Here is a 14,605-nt window from a genome sequence, read left to right on the forward strand (position 1 = left end):
CTCCGCTACTAGAGCGGTTAGTGACCGCTCCGTGAGAATGGGCTCTGTGTGAGACCCGGGGCATATGGTGCTTGTGTGTATACGTGAACACATGCTTGTGGGCACATTTTTTACACTTGAGGCTTTTATGCTCTTTTTGTGAACTCTCTGGGTAGCCGTGAAAACAGCTTTTTGTCGCTCGCAAGCGGGCAGGGAGACCGGCTTGTTTGTGGCGGTGAACTCTACTGTAGTCGGCGAGGAGACGGGGACTAACAGAGGGCGAAGCTTTGACGGCGGTCCGGCCGCAGCGGGAGAGAGCAGTCTTTTTCTCAGCTGTGCTAGGCAGACATTTGCTGATCAGGCTTCAGCGTGATCTTGGGTCGAGGCCCCCGGGGGGGAGGCTGTCTGCGGCGGCTGTCAGAGCGAGAGCGAGGGCGGCCGCCCTGTCTACGCTGGGGCTGCTGAGCTTGCTGAGGCGGGCGTTGATGTGGGGTTCTGGCAGGGGGCTCGTGAGAGCGGCCTGCCGAAGAGCTAGCGCGGCGGGGTAGGAACAAGTTCATGGCCTGGGTCGCTTTCTGTACCTCGGAGAAACGGTCAACGATGCCCGTGACGGCAGATCCGAAGAGGCCGGTCGGAGAGATAGGCGCGTTGAGGAACACGGCGCGTTCTGAATCTCCCATGTCGGTAAGCGTGAGCCACAAGTGTCTCTCAGCGACACAGAGGGCGGCCATGCATTTCCCCAGGGCTTGTGCGGAGGCTTTAGTGGCGCGAAGGGAAAGGTCCGTAGCGCTTCTCAGATCCGAGAGGATGGGCGGGTTCCTACCGCTGTTCGCCATTTCGCACAAGATGTCGCTCTGAAGCACTTGGAGGACTGACATTGAATGCAGCGCTGAAGCGGCCTGTCCGGCGGCAGCATAGGCGCAAGCATGAAAGGTAGAGGTCGCTCTGCACGCCTTTGAAGGAAGCGTAGGGGAAGAACGCCATCTAGCAGAGGGCGGGCAAAGATGAGCGGCGACCAGGTCCTCGACGGGTGGCATGGCGGTGTAACCCTTCTCGGCGGCTCCGTCCACTGAGCGCAGCGAGGCGGACACGTCGGAGCGGTTTCGAGCCGAAAGAGGGGCATTCCAGGACTTAGTGAGCTCGTTATGCAGCTCAGGCAGGAATGGTGCAGCCCGGCTGCAGGCGGAGGACGGGCGCCGGTGCAGGAATTTACCATCCATACAGTTCGGTGGTTGCTCGGGGGGAGGAGACCACTCGAGACCCAGGCGGTCGACGGCCTGTGAGAGGAGACGCAAAAGTTCCTCTTCGATGCCGGCGCAAGTCCCCGCAGACTCTCTCTTGTCGAAGAGCCAATCGACGACCAGTCCTCGCTGTCAGAAGCGTGCAGCGAACAGGAGTCCTTCTCATCCGCGGTGTCGTCGGAGGCGACAGAGCGGCCACTCGGCGGCAACTGTATGTCCGGCTGGGGCGGAGAGGGAGAGCGGTCGGTGGGCGGCGGCCCGCATGGATCCGCAGGGGGCTCCGGCAGCCTCTGGGAGCGGCGTTTCTTCTTCCGCGGCGAAGTGAGAGGCGGCGCGGGAGCGGTTTTGACCACCTGCAGTCGAGCCCGCAGGGCGGACAGAGGCAGGTCCTCGCAGTGGTCGCATCCTCCGTTGGCGAGGGCGAGCTCTGCGTGTTCCACTCCGAGACAGAGAGCGCAGATGGGGTGGCGGTCTCCTTCCTCGAGTGAAGAGCGGCATGAGCCGAAGGAAATTCGAGGCATCTTGAAAAAGACGCTCGAGCTCTTTTGTGAATGGAATAAGTGAAAAAGGATACGGCGTCGGATGGCGCTAGCTTGCTGGGCGGCTGAAGGTGGCAGACGGCCGGCTTCCTCAGTCTCCGGAGCTCGCTAGAAGATGCCTTCTCGACGACGGCAGCTACTTCCCAGGACAGCGGATGCGTGTAGCTCGCTGAATGATGAAGAATCGACGAACGAGTCTGGGAGTGCTACTTTTATACACTGTAGCCACGCCCCTTTCGGCGGGCTCTGACGCAATGAGCGAGCGCCGTCCGCTCATTGGCCGCGGGCTCAGCGCCGCTCCCCCATAGGTTCGTGCATTCTCTCTGAGCGAACCAATGAGCTGCTAGCTAGCCCGCTCATGGTCTGCCTCAGAGAGACTGCGTTGACAATGATTACAAAATTATGGAATAATTTTTTGGCTTCAACTTCTCAGCAAAGATGAATCTTTCCCGTAGCGTAAGCTAGCTTACGCAATACGAGAGAACCTCTCGTAAGAGAACAGCATATAGCCTCAGGTCATGCTTATGATGACATGTACCAAGTTTGGTCTAAATAAGTAAAAGCTTTGCGGAGATACAGCCTTATGTCTGTTTTTGCAAGCGTTACGTAAAAATAATTTGCGCGGTATTTGACAACGGTTAAGCGAATCGACTTGAATTCCATAACTTTGTCAGCACAGCCTGGAGATGATCTGGTGCAATTTTGGTGAAAATCGGAAAAAACGTCTAGGACGAGTTCGCAAAAGTAGTTTTTTTGAACAATTCATGAGCTCAGGAATCAGAGGAAAAAATGGTTCAAAATGGTTCAAAAGTTATTTGCATAGAATTTTGGAAATTTTGGACAGGTGGTGGTGCTAGAGGGATTGAGTTGGAGACTCCAAATTTGCTATGAAGACTTTTCAGACTGTCCTCTATCAGTGTACCAAATTTCATAACTTTCCCACAATCGGTTTTATGGGCTGCCATAGACTCCCAGAGCGGAAGAAGAAGAATAATAAGAATGGGAACGGATACAATAGGTGCCTCCGCACCATTCGGTGCTTGGCCCCTAAAAAGAATTTTGTTGATAGGCCTTACGGTTCAAAAGTTATTAGCATAATAAAAGTGAAATTTTGGACAGTTGGTGGCGCTAGAGGGAATGAGTTAGAGACGCCAAAATTGGTGTATTTAATGTTGGGACTGTCGTCTATCAGAATGTCAAACCAAAACAGTTCCCGCAAACCGGTCTATGGGCTGCCATAGACGCCCAGTCGGAAACGGAAGAAGAAGAAGAATAATAAGAACCAGAACGATTACAATAGGTGCCTCGCACCTTCGGTGCTTGGCCCCTAATTATCAATTTTCAAATGTTGCACCTGTCAATACAGAACGAAATATTATGTGGTCTATTTTGCTGTCAATACTGCTGACTGTGTCTTTATCAGTATATATAAAGACAACATTACCATAGCAAACTGTGAGGTATGTAAACTTGGGATCTCAATAGGTGGAAAGAAAATGGCTACATTTAACACAACAAACCTGATACGGCACCTCAAAAACACACACCCGACAATACAGTGAGTTTACCCGCAAACCCCGCCGAAGACGAGTCTGCTAATGCTGCGGGACAGTTTGAAGAAAAGAGAAAAATGCCCCTTGATTGTGAGAAGCCGGAGGTCATCACAGCCAAGATAGCACAAATGATCGCAATGAGTGCTATTTATTTTTATATTAGACTTTTTTTATACACACGTTTTGCACTACAGTCCAAAAGTGAAGAATTTGTTTATTACCTGATTGTTCAAGCTACCTCACAGAAGTGCTAAAATAAGGCGAATTAAATAAAAAATTAGGAACATCCTGGAATCTGGATCTGTTTTTTCAGTCTTCTTTATTCTTTTTTGTATATATTATAGAAGTATCGGATTGGGACTCTGTATCGGTAGATACTCAAAATCAAATGACTCGGAGGCAAAAAAAACCTGATCGGGACATCCCTACTTAGAATAATATAAAGCTATATTTTTTTAGACACTCAAGACTACTCACAGGCTACTTTCAAAATTTAAATTTGATTTGTTTAAAATGTTGTTGAATCTGCTGGCTCAACTAACTGGTAAACAGTTTCCAAATGAGCCTATGATCTCACTCTGAGATCTGTTTGTGTGTGTATGTGCTGCCGCGATTAGTCGACATAATCGGCAATGCAAATTTGTCGACGCCAATTTAGTCTACGTTTCGTTTTACTATTGACCGCAAAATGCCCGTGCAAAATATTTTTTGTGCGTGTTTAGCAATTGTTGGTTTGGTGTGAAGAATCCTAAAAAAATGATGCCCTCCTAATAAGAATCACAAGCTGAAGTTAGTAAAATACATGAAGACTTTTTTATAGGCTTTATAGACAGACAGATTGAGAGTGACTGTTGAAGGACCAGCACCACTGTTTGAAGAATTCATCTTCCAGAATCTGGCACTAATTTCAGAGTTAATTTTTAGTCCATCTCCTACCCTGAAGTCCGTTTAGCAGAGATTGACTAAAAATGAACTCCCAAAATTTAGTCAGATTCTGGATGATCATGTATTCTAAACTCAGCAAAAAAAGAAACGTCTGACTTTCAACTGTTTTTTCTTTCAGTAAACTTAATATGTGTAAATATTTGTATGAACACTAAAAGAGTCAACACCATAAGACAAACTAAAAATGTTTCACAGACATGTGACTAACAGAAGAGAATAATCTGTCCCTGAATGATGGGAGGCTCAAAATCAAAAGTACCAGTCAGTATCTGATGTGGCCACCAGCTGCTTGAAGTACTGCAGTGCATCTCCTCCTCATGGACTGGACCAGATTTGTCAGTTCTTGCTGTGAGATGTTACCCCACTCTTCCACCAAGGCACTTGCAAGTTCCTGGACATTTCTGGGGGGAATGGCCCTAGCCCTCACCCTGCGATCCAACAGGTTCCAGACGTGCTCAATGGGATTGAGATCTGGGCTCTTCGCTGGCCATGGCAGAACACTGACATTGCGGTCATGCAGAAACTCACGCACAGAACAAGCAGCATGGCTGGTGGCATTGTCCTGCTGGAGGATCATGTCCGGATGAGCATGCATAAAGGGTACCACATGAGGGAGGAGGATGTCTTCCCTGTACCGCAAGGCATTGAGATTGCCTGCAATGACAACAAGCTAAGTCCGATGGTGATGTGATATACCGCCCCAGACCATGACGGACCCCCCACCTCCAAATCGATCCCTCTCCAGAGTACAGGCCTCGGTGTAACGCTCATTCCTTCGACGATAAACACGAATCCGTCCATCACCCCTGGTAGAGACAAAACCGTGACTCATCAGTGAAGAGCACTTTTTGCCATTCCTGTCTGGTCCAGCGAAGGTGGGTTTGTGCCCATAGGCGGCGTTGTTGCTGGTGATGTCTGGTAAGGACCTGCCTTACAACAGGCCTACAAGCCCTCAGTCCAGCCTCTCTCAGCCTATTGCAGACAGTCTGAGCACTGATGGAGGGATTGTGTGTTCCTGGTGTGACTCGGGCAGTTGTGGCCATCCTGTACCTGTCACGCAGGTGTGATATTCGGTACCGATCCTGTGCAGGTGTTACACGTACACTGCGAGGATGATCAGCTGTCCTTCCTGTCTCCCTGTAGCGCTGTCGTAGGCATCTCACAGTGCGGACATGGCAATTTATTGCCCTGGTCACATCAGCAGTCCTCATGCCTCCCTGCAGCATGCCTAATGCACGTTCACGCAGATGAGCAGGGACCCTGGGCATCTTTCTTTGGGTGTTTTTCACAGTCGGTAGACAAGTCTCTTTAGTGTCCTGCGTTTTTAGAACTGTGACCTTAAGTGCCTACTCTCTGTGTAAGCTGTTAAGGTGTTAATGACCATTCCACAGGTGCATGTTAATTAATTGATTATGGTAAATTGAACATGCATGAAAACATTGTTTAAACCCTTTACAATGAAGATCTGTAAAGTTATTTGGATTTTTATAACATTATTGTTGAAATACACAGTCCTGAAAAAGGGACGTTTCTTTTTTTGCTGAGTTTACTACACTTCAGCTTGTGATTCTTATTAAGTGGGGGTAATTTTTTAAAGATTCTTTGCCTCTCTTTTTGGCTTATTTTATCTGTAAAAGAAAAAATGCGTAATTATGAACACCTGAATATAAGGCGTTTTTCATTTCCAGCCTTTATAAACAATTGACCTTTCGCTAAGCCCCGCCCTCCCTAGTTACTGTTGCTACGCCTGTCAAGCTTTCGCGGCTGGCCCATCTATTATAGTGTGGATGCACCCAGTATCAGACATTTCAATGAGATAATTAGTAATTTTTTGGCGAACAAGTGAAATATCTGAGAGAGACAAAAGGGACTACAGTATGCATTCGAGGGATATATTCACGACATTATATGCAACCGATTAGAGAATAATTTCTTAAAAATTGAAGTTAAAGCCTAACGTTATAGTCGCATCGCAAGCAGCAGCGCCTCATACGCTGACCGTTCAAATGGGAAACACAAATTGAGGAACAGCTATGTTCATACACAGCAGGGTATGTGAAAATAATCTTAATAATTATAAATCAAACAGCTAATCAATAAATCTTGTGGAATAACATTAATACTGGGAGAGCCGCGATCGGATTGGGTTAAGTTACTTAGTAAGGGGTAACGTTAGTAGGACGTCGATTAACAAAATGCTGAAATATATTTTAAAGTATGTCAGTGAGCCTTTGTCTTGTCTCTTTAATCGTCTTATTTTACGTTATCATTATGACCAAAGAACCGTCAATATTTCCAAGCAATAGGTGTTTTTGTTAAGCATGTCGACATTTACCAGTAGTTGTGAATGGGTCTCGCACATAGACGCTAGATCACGCCAATCATTTTTCCCCTTGGCTTTTAGATTTTCTGGAAGGAAAACAATTCCTCTCCCCCATCCAAACTTTTAGTATACCGGTATCAGATTTGCACAATCCATACACACAATGCTTTAGCATGTTTCCCTCGTTCGAAAGCTTGCCAGACCTCCCGCGCATAGTTACGGTTGCTAAGACATGATTGGCCAGTGGCGGTTTTCGGGCGTGGCTTAGCGAAGGGTCAATTATATATCACTTGTAAATGATTAAATACAAACTGAAATGAATATTAGTTAAGATTAATGTGGTTTGGAATTGGTAAACTGTCTTAAAAAAATATGATCAGAAAATCAACGTGCCTAATAATTCTGCACACTGTATGAAGCCCCAGATGTGTTGGAGAACTTGATTGATATTGAACAAAGGGGGTTCAGGGACTCATTACTCCATCTCTGTTTGTAAAAAAAATATGTGAAATGTGTTTTTTTGTTGTCTCAGTTGTTGAAGCATTGTGTGTTCATAAGTATTTCCACATAATAAGAAATTTGCTGGAAATAAAAGTAGGGGTGCACGATATATCGAATCAATATCGTTATCGCGATATCACGTTGCTCGATATACATATCGAAAGTCTTGCGATATTTATGCAATATTTCATTTATGATGCGTCCGGCATCGTTGCATTTCCCCCGATTAATTTTCTGATTCTCCTTCTCCATAAACAACATGAAATCAAGGAGAGGTTTAACTTTTCATGCTACAGATTTCCCACAGTGGTCAGAAAGAACAGGGGAGACACTTTGTTTCTCAATATAGAGTGGCTAATTCGCTTCGAAGCTAATCGCCGTCACTCTCTCACTTCTCACTTGCTCTACTACCACACAGTCCCCCAACACACACACTTGCCGGCCAGCTCGACGCGCACAAGTATAAACATCAGGCCACCTGGCAACTTCATGTGTTTTCACTGATCGGATAGCTATCTGATTTATCAAAATACGATCTTCAATTCCCGCGCTATATGCAGATTTAATGGAGTGCACGTCACCAAAAGCAACAGTTATGAGCTGCATTTTATGATCATCAGGTAAAATAAGATCAGTTCGTTTATTTACTTTTAATGAAGGTAACTGTGTGAAAAGCGTCTGCGACTTACTTTCAATTTGATTTGCGATAGTTTGCGCGTTGACTTGAGATGCTCAGCTGCTCATCTGCGGTGATGCGTGTTGCAGTCGCGCGCGTCGTCATATCTGGCCATTACATGACAAGCCTGTTCTCATTTTTAGCGTTTTTGGAAGGAGTACATTTTACATTTGTGGTTTATTCAATAACTAGATGCATTTACATTTGTCCAGTTTCGACTGGAATGCGGCCCAGACCTCCTCCTGAAGTGGTTTGAGCGATTAGATTCAAATACTCACAAAATGCTATTTATTTATTGTCTTTTACACTGTAGTGTACACAACTAGTAAAACATGTCCTGTTCTGTAGACATGGTTATTTATTTATTCATGCTGTACCAGTCCAATATGACCGTCAGTTGAAATAAACCTTATGTTGTAAGAAAACTTGTTTTATTTATTAATCTTTTTTGATGCGTTTTCCTATAACTTTTGTAGTTTTACATCCATTTAAAAATATCGAAATTAATATCGATATCGCAATATTCATTATCGATGTCGCAATATCACATTTTTGTCAATATCGTGCACCCCTAAATAAAAGCTGTTGAAAGTGAGAGGATGTTTTTTGTTTATGTATTTATAAATGAATGCAGTAGTCAACATTTGAAGTGGACCTAACCCTTTCAAAGTTATACATTAATATTGAACAAAACCCGTTCTTGTCTTAGGACAACTTTGGTTCACTTTTTTGATCCACTTCAAATGTTGACAATAGGGATGGGACGTTTACAGGTTTCACTATAAACCACGATAATGTACCGACGGTTAGTATTATCGTTTAAAATTTAATTGTCATTAAAACCGTGTTTGATTATCGCGATTTTAATAACTCACTATAAAAGCATGTACACAGTCTGACGCAGGCACGCAAAGATGTTTATTTTTATTTTTTTATTCGAGAAGGAATGGCGGAAGGAAGTGACCGTGATCAGGAGATATTTCAGCCTTTTTAGAGGACCAAATCTGAGATGTGGTCATATTTTGGTTTTTACAAAAGTCCAGAGGGAAACTTAAATCGAGGATGGTCACCCTGTCTGCAGAACATGCACAAAAAAGTCGCTGTAATAGGGGGAAACGCTTCAAATCGTCTTGTGTGACCATCACCCTCTGTTGTAACTTATAGCGAACGCAAGGCAAGTTAACTTTGACCCCAATACCAAAACTACGTCTGGGAAAAAATTGTGCACAATATGTTATTATGACTTAAAATATTTTATCTCACTCACTTAAAATAAACGTGAAGCTTCCGCGAAGAAAGGTCCTCAACAAGTGGCTTTGAGCCAACAGGGAACTACACTGCGACCAAAATGGTCGCATATGCGACCTTTTGAAATCCCATTGCGACCATAATTTTTAATGGGTGGCAAATGTTACACTGACTATTTTGACGGGTCTGTTTTTTTTTAGTTTCTTTCGGTTTGTATTTAATCTTCTAAAACCTGTCGGATCGTCCGCTTTTTGTCCCGTCAAAGCCTTTTTTGATCGCGGTGAGTGTTGTAGAGTAGAATGACTGATGTGTTTGACAGGGCGCAAACGAGCTGAGAGAGAGAGAGCGCGCCCTGGCCGCGCGCACTATCACATCTTCACACAACACAAGCGCTGTCTTGCTCTCTCTCTCTATCGCGCGCATATTATTCAAATGACATGATAGTAAAAGGTTTGTGTCTTTATAATAGGCATGCTAATCATAATCATATAGGCTACCATCTGAGCCTGCATGGCGGCAGGAAAAAGACGCAGAGATGTAAGACACCGTGTCTCTTCCTTACATCAAAGGTAGATTTGCGGTCTGGTGTTCGGCTGATAAACTCTGCCATGAGCTAACTAATTATATTGCTAGCGCTGATATTGACATCGACTAACGTTATATGATCACTAGCAGTTTTTTAGACTAACGTTAGTTTTTTCATAATCATAATCGCGTGATTCGCGTCAAGACACCTGATTGGCTAATACTACACACTGAAGATAAATTAAATGTTTTATTAAATAATTACTGAAAATATCCCTCTCTTCATCCCACACCCCAAACATGACATACAAAATGTTGTGGAACAGAAACAACCAGAGATATATTTATAAGCTATCATTTTATTGCCATCACAGCTTTCCAACAGTCCTGCATATGATTCTACATTGATTAAAAAAGAAAATCAAATGTGTTTTAATGGTAATTATTTTATACGGAAATAGTGTATTTATAAGTTAGGGTTAGTTAAAATTAAGGAAAACAAATATACTGATCTGAAATATTGCAAATTAATTTTACATTCATTCAAGTACAATTACCAAACATATCAAGGTCATTTTGTCTTTTTATTAATTTAATTAATAAACTAATTATATAAAACTATTGTCAGTGCACTACAAATAAACTGGTTTCATGCCTTTATTAATAAAACTTAAACAACTTAAAAAATAAGAGGCTTAAGACATTTATAAAAATGCCTTCTGCATTTTTGTTTTGCTTTTCACTCCATTGTACCGAAATCGTACCGAACCGTCTGAATGTCTGAACCAAGGTATGAACCCGACCCAACCATGACTTCTGTACCGTTCCACCCCTAATGCAGTTTCATTATTATTCATTACTATCCAGAGTGTGGCTTACTATAAATAATTTGTGCGACCAAATCATGTTTTGCACCAGTAACTGAAAAAGTTAGTAGCGCAAGTGCCACCAGTGGAAAAGGTTAGTGTAGTTCCCTGGCCAAAGATTGAACATGTTCAATTAAGAGTAGGGCTGAGCGATTAATTGCATTTGCGATAAAATCGCGATATGTTGAAACGCGATTACACTGGTCACGTGACACGCGAGAGAAAAGCAGTCTGCAAGATCAAGCATCAACTTGCCACGCTACGCAGTCCGGCGTTCAGAAAATAACAGTTTATTTTTAATGTATGTGATATTGTGTTTTTTATTCTCTCCCCAACAATCCTGGATCGATTGAGAGAATTTCAGAATCGAGTCTGAGCTTAGTTTTTAAACACAGATGCGTGATGACACTGCACGTGCTTTAGAAACGAACCGTGTTCTGCTTGCTTCTATTCTCTCTCTTTCTCTCTCACACACACACACACACACACGACACCGCCTGAACCTTCCGAGTTCCGAAACATATTAACGTTATTTCATAAAGTTCGGGATTGAACCGAATTACAAGGACATTCCCGGGAACAGGTTTTGCCGCTTTGCTTGATGTTATAACGTTACTCTTGCAGTCACAGAGGCATTATTTATGTCTATTGGAATGCAGTTGGCTTATATAATAAAACTATGAAAATCACTTAGAAGGATGCTTTCATTTTAAAATACTAACGCGTGCTTTGTGAAGAGCGCTCGTGCATGCGGCCGTGAGCGACTCATTGGTTAAATCTACTTGCATGTCAAAATGCTTTTATGACGCGAAATTAAAGTAAACACGGTCAGTTATATCTTAAACCAACAGGACAAACCACATTTACAATTTCAAAAGAGATATGTGCATTAGTATGAACACAGCTTATCGTATCTACTGAGGGGGAAATCACTCCAGCTCTTGAATGAAAAACATTCAGACAGCCTACTTTTAAATACTGAGACCACTGTTTATTGCTTGTAATGCTTTTTTTGTTTCTCTTTATTTATTAGCTTTTATATTTTGAAGCTATATTATTTTATATAGCCTATTTAAAATTCTTAACATGTAATTGGTTTAATTAAATGTTTTTTTATATATATATTTATTTTTTAAAAGAATGTTTACATATGTAATTAAATGCATATTTTAAGTGTTATTAAGATTAATTAATAAGAAAAAAAGTAGATCGGATCATGAGCTACCTAAAGATTCCCATCCCTACTGTACAATGATTTAGTACTTGTCTTTGTCGACTAATACAGAAGGTAAAGAACTTTTTTTTTAAATCGCATATTAAATCGCAATATTGGTTAAAATAGCAATTAGATTATTTCCCAAAATCGTTCAGCCCTAATTAAGAGTGACATTTAAGAGATAATAATGCAACTTTATATATTTATTGTACACTTATTATATCTATTTTTTAGCACATAATTAAGTTACAGGGACATATTGAATTGAGATTAATGTTTTAAATCTTAACGTTACCGTTACCTGTTAAATCCATTTTGTACAGCGTACAAAACTTGTCCAGACAAGATGATCACAACAATATAATCAAACTGTAAATAATAAATCATCTCGGATTTCATTTTCAATACAATCAAGACGGCAAGTTGTATTTAGGGCTGTCGCGGTTATGGAATTTCCCTTGCGGTAATGTTGAGTGGCTCAATAGCGTGATATGCGGTATTACCGCCATTTATTTATTTATTTATTTAATTTTTATGTTTTTGTTGCTATATAAATAATGTTTACGATGTGGACAAAAACGAGGACATTTTCAGTAACCAATGTAACCGAAACTAAACAGCGTCTACAGTATATGCGCATTGAAAGACTTTCACTCAGCGCGCATATTGTTATGACAACGGACTTTGAGCGAGTCATTGAACCGTTCATTCAACGAACACGTTTAAAAAAGCTGATTCAACAAGATGTTATTTATTTTTAACTTTGAGATTCAACTTTTCAAGGCTCAGCTGAGCAGCAATGCGTCGCATAGGCAATGCTGAAGCTGATGCTTCACTTATTAGAGACCCATTGATTCAATGCGTGACTCACTGATTTTATTTCGGCTTCCTTGTGTTGTGGGATGCTGACCAGAGCTGCTGCTGACGCGCATTTATGGGAAAATACCCGTGAAGAGAACATTGAGAACAACAGAACAAGAGAACAACATTAAAATGATGATGCGACAAATTTTTCGCTTCCCTTTGACACGACAAGCTTTTCACGACTTCAAAGACAGACGCAGGTAATTGCATGCGCAGCGCGTGACGCGCTCTGCCGATCTCTCTCATTCACTGTCTGTGTGAAGCCTGTAGGCTACACATCACCATGATAAACAGTCTTGTTATCGTTATGAACTTGTTTAACATTCAATACACATGCATTAAGTTCAAAACAAGAAGGGTATAGCCTTATAAAAAAAAAAACGTGAATATCGCGGTTGCTGCGGTTACGTGCTATCCTCTGCGGTTGACTTGTCAGAAGCGCGGTACTACAATATTGCGGTTACCGCGACAGCCCTAGTTGTATTTGAATGAAATTAGAGCACGCGTGATACATGGATGTGCTGGTAATGTGTTGCTATTGACGATGGTCATTATAAGGAAGGAAATGCCACAGAATAGAATCTTGCTTTAAAAAGTGCATAGAGCTGCTTTTTTTATTTGTTGTTTGTAGATTTATTAAATATAATGTTTTCAGTGTGAGCATAAATTGTTTTTGAACTTTCATCTCGTTTTAACAAAACCATGTTAATATTGATAATCACGATAATTTGGGTCACTATAATCGTGATATGAAATTTTCATACCATCCCATCCCTAGTTGACAACTACAGGTGAAACTCGAAAAAGTAGAATATCATGCAAAAGTAATTTCAGTAATTCAATTTAAAAGATGTCAATAATAATGTGAAAACCCTTTCACAATATTCTTATTTTGAATTCATAAGCTGTAAAACAATCAACGCAACGCGCTGTTTGAACACTGAATGGAGAATGACTGACAGCCGCAGCGGAGAGAAAAGTTTACGTGATCTTGAATTTAATGACTAATTTAATGAATTAATTTCTCACATAATGGCTTCTGAACACTTATAATATGGTGCACGAAAACTTTATGGTACTTTAGAATGTTTCTGTGCGTTTTGTGGGGCTTAACAATAACACAGAATAGTTGTTAATAGTTGTTTTAGGTCTTTAGTTCTTTGTAAGGTAAGGCCAAAACCAAAAAGTGAAATAAAAATAATGCAGATTTTTTTTCTTTCGTTTTTTGGAGCGAGCGGGGGCGATTTGAGTGGAGCGTGAAGCAAACTGGGTTAAGCGCTGAACGGTGAGCGCTTTATGAACATTCTGTGATGCGCGAGCAGCGCCGGGGACAGTGATTTATACGAGGTTGAACTGGCCGTGTGACAGAGCGAGCATAAGATGGACATGAGCACGAGTTTGCGTGTGAATTTAATAACACGGAGCGTTATTAAAGGGGGGTTGACTGCGATTTCACTTTTTTCATTTTAAATAGTGTGTAATGTTGCTGTTGGTTCATGAACAGTATCTGCAAAGTTGCAGCGCTGAAAGTTCAATGTAAGCAGAGATATCGTCTTTTAAAAATCAGGAAGTATAATTGCCTACAAAAACGACTCGATTGGGACTACAGCTGGGTTATGGTACGTCACTAACCCGCACATTTGCATCAACCCCTCCCTCAGAATATGCAGAAAATGGCATGCGTATATTTCTGAGGCACGTCGACTCGTCGAGTGTGTTGTTCACGCAGCTGTCAGGTCTTCTCTGTTTAGCAATCTAGCTCTCTGTGCTGCGCATTTTACAGAAGACAGCTTCCAGAATCTCCACGAGTTCAACTCCAGATTCAACCAGAAACATGAAGCAATTCCGACTTTAAAACAAGAGGCAGCAGTGTTGGGCCACAACCTGTAAGTAGGCTAAGACTTCATTATTTTAAATGTATTTGCATGTATAATTCCAGACGTAACGTTAGCCTTGTGTTTTATTTTATTTTTTCAAATGCCAGCGCTGGCTTTATAGCCACTACTAGTTAGCCTATGCTATTTTGTGTCCACGACAAACTCGTACAAACATTATGGATCTTAATTTTCTATAAGTACTAATGTTTTAAACGTATTTTTCATGTATATATATTAGGGGTGTAACGGTAC

General features: G+C 42.0%; 2 protein-coding genes across 2 annotated transcripts in view; both read right to left on the reverse strand.

Moving 5' to 3' along the window:
• nol11 (nucleolar protein 11) overlaps nt 1–14,605 on the reverse strand; it is a 93,226-nt gene that overhangs the window by 42,751 nt on the left and 35,870 nt on the right. The gene's annotated exons all lie outside the window — the stretch shown is intronic.
• On the reverse strand, nt 3,837–9,981 carry LOC148977681 (uncharacterized). The gene is made up of 2 exons (XM_089134042.1): nt 5,086–9,981; nt 3,837–5,011 (listed from the first exon to the last, which is right to left on the reverse strand). Exons 1-2 carry the CDS (start codon nt 5,523–5,525, stop codon nt 4,831–4,833), a joined length of 621 nt encoding a protein of 206 aa, XP_088990168.1. The 5' UTR covers nt 5,526–9,981; the 3' UTR covers nt 3,837–4,830.

Source organism: Pimephales promelas, chromosome 8 (assembly GCF_988280905.1).
Source record: "Pimephales promelas chromosome 8, fPimPro1.hap1.1, whole genome shotgun sequence".
Taxonomy (NCBI): Eukaryota; Metazoa; Chordata; class Actinopteri; order Cypriniformes; family Leuciscidae; genus Pimephales; species Pimephales promelas.

Excerpts from the sequence above, each read along its gene's own strand:
- LOC148977681 (XM_089134042.1), bottom strand. The coding sequence starts at position 5,525 with ATGCCCAGGGTCCCTGCTCATCTGCGTGAACGTGCATTAGGCATGCTG. Across the intron at positions 5,012-5,085 it reads AAAGTGCTCTTCACTGATGA|GCCTGTACTCTGGAGAGGGA; the intron begins GTCACGGTTTTG and ends CGTTACACCGAG.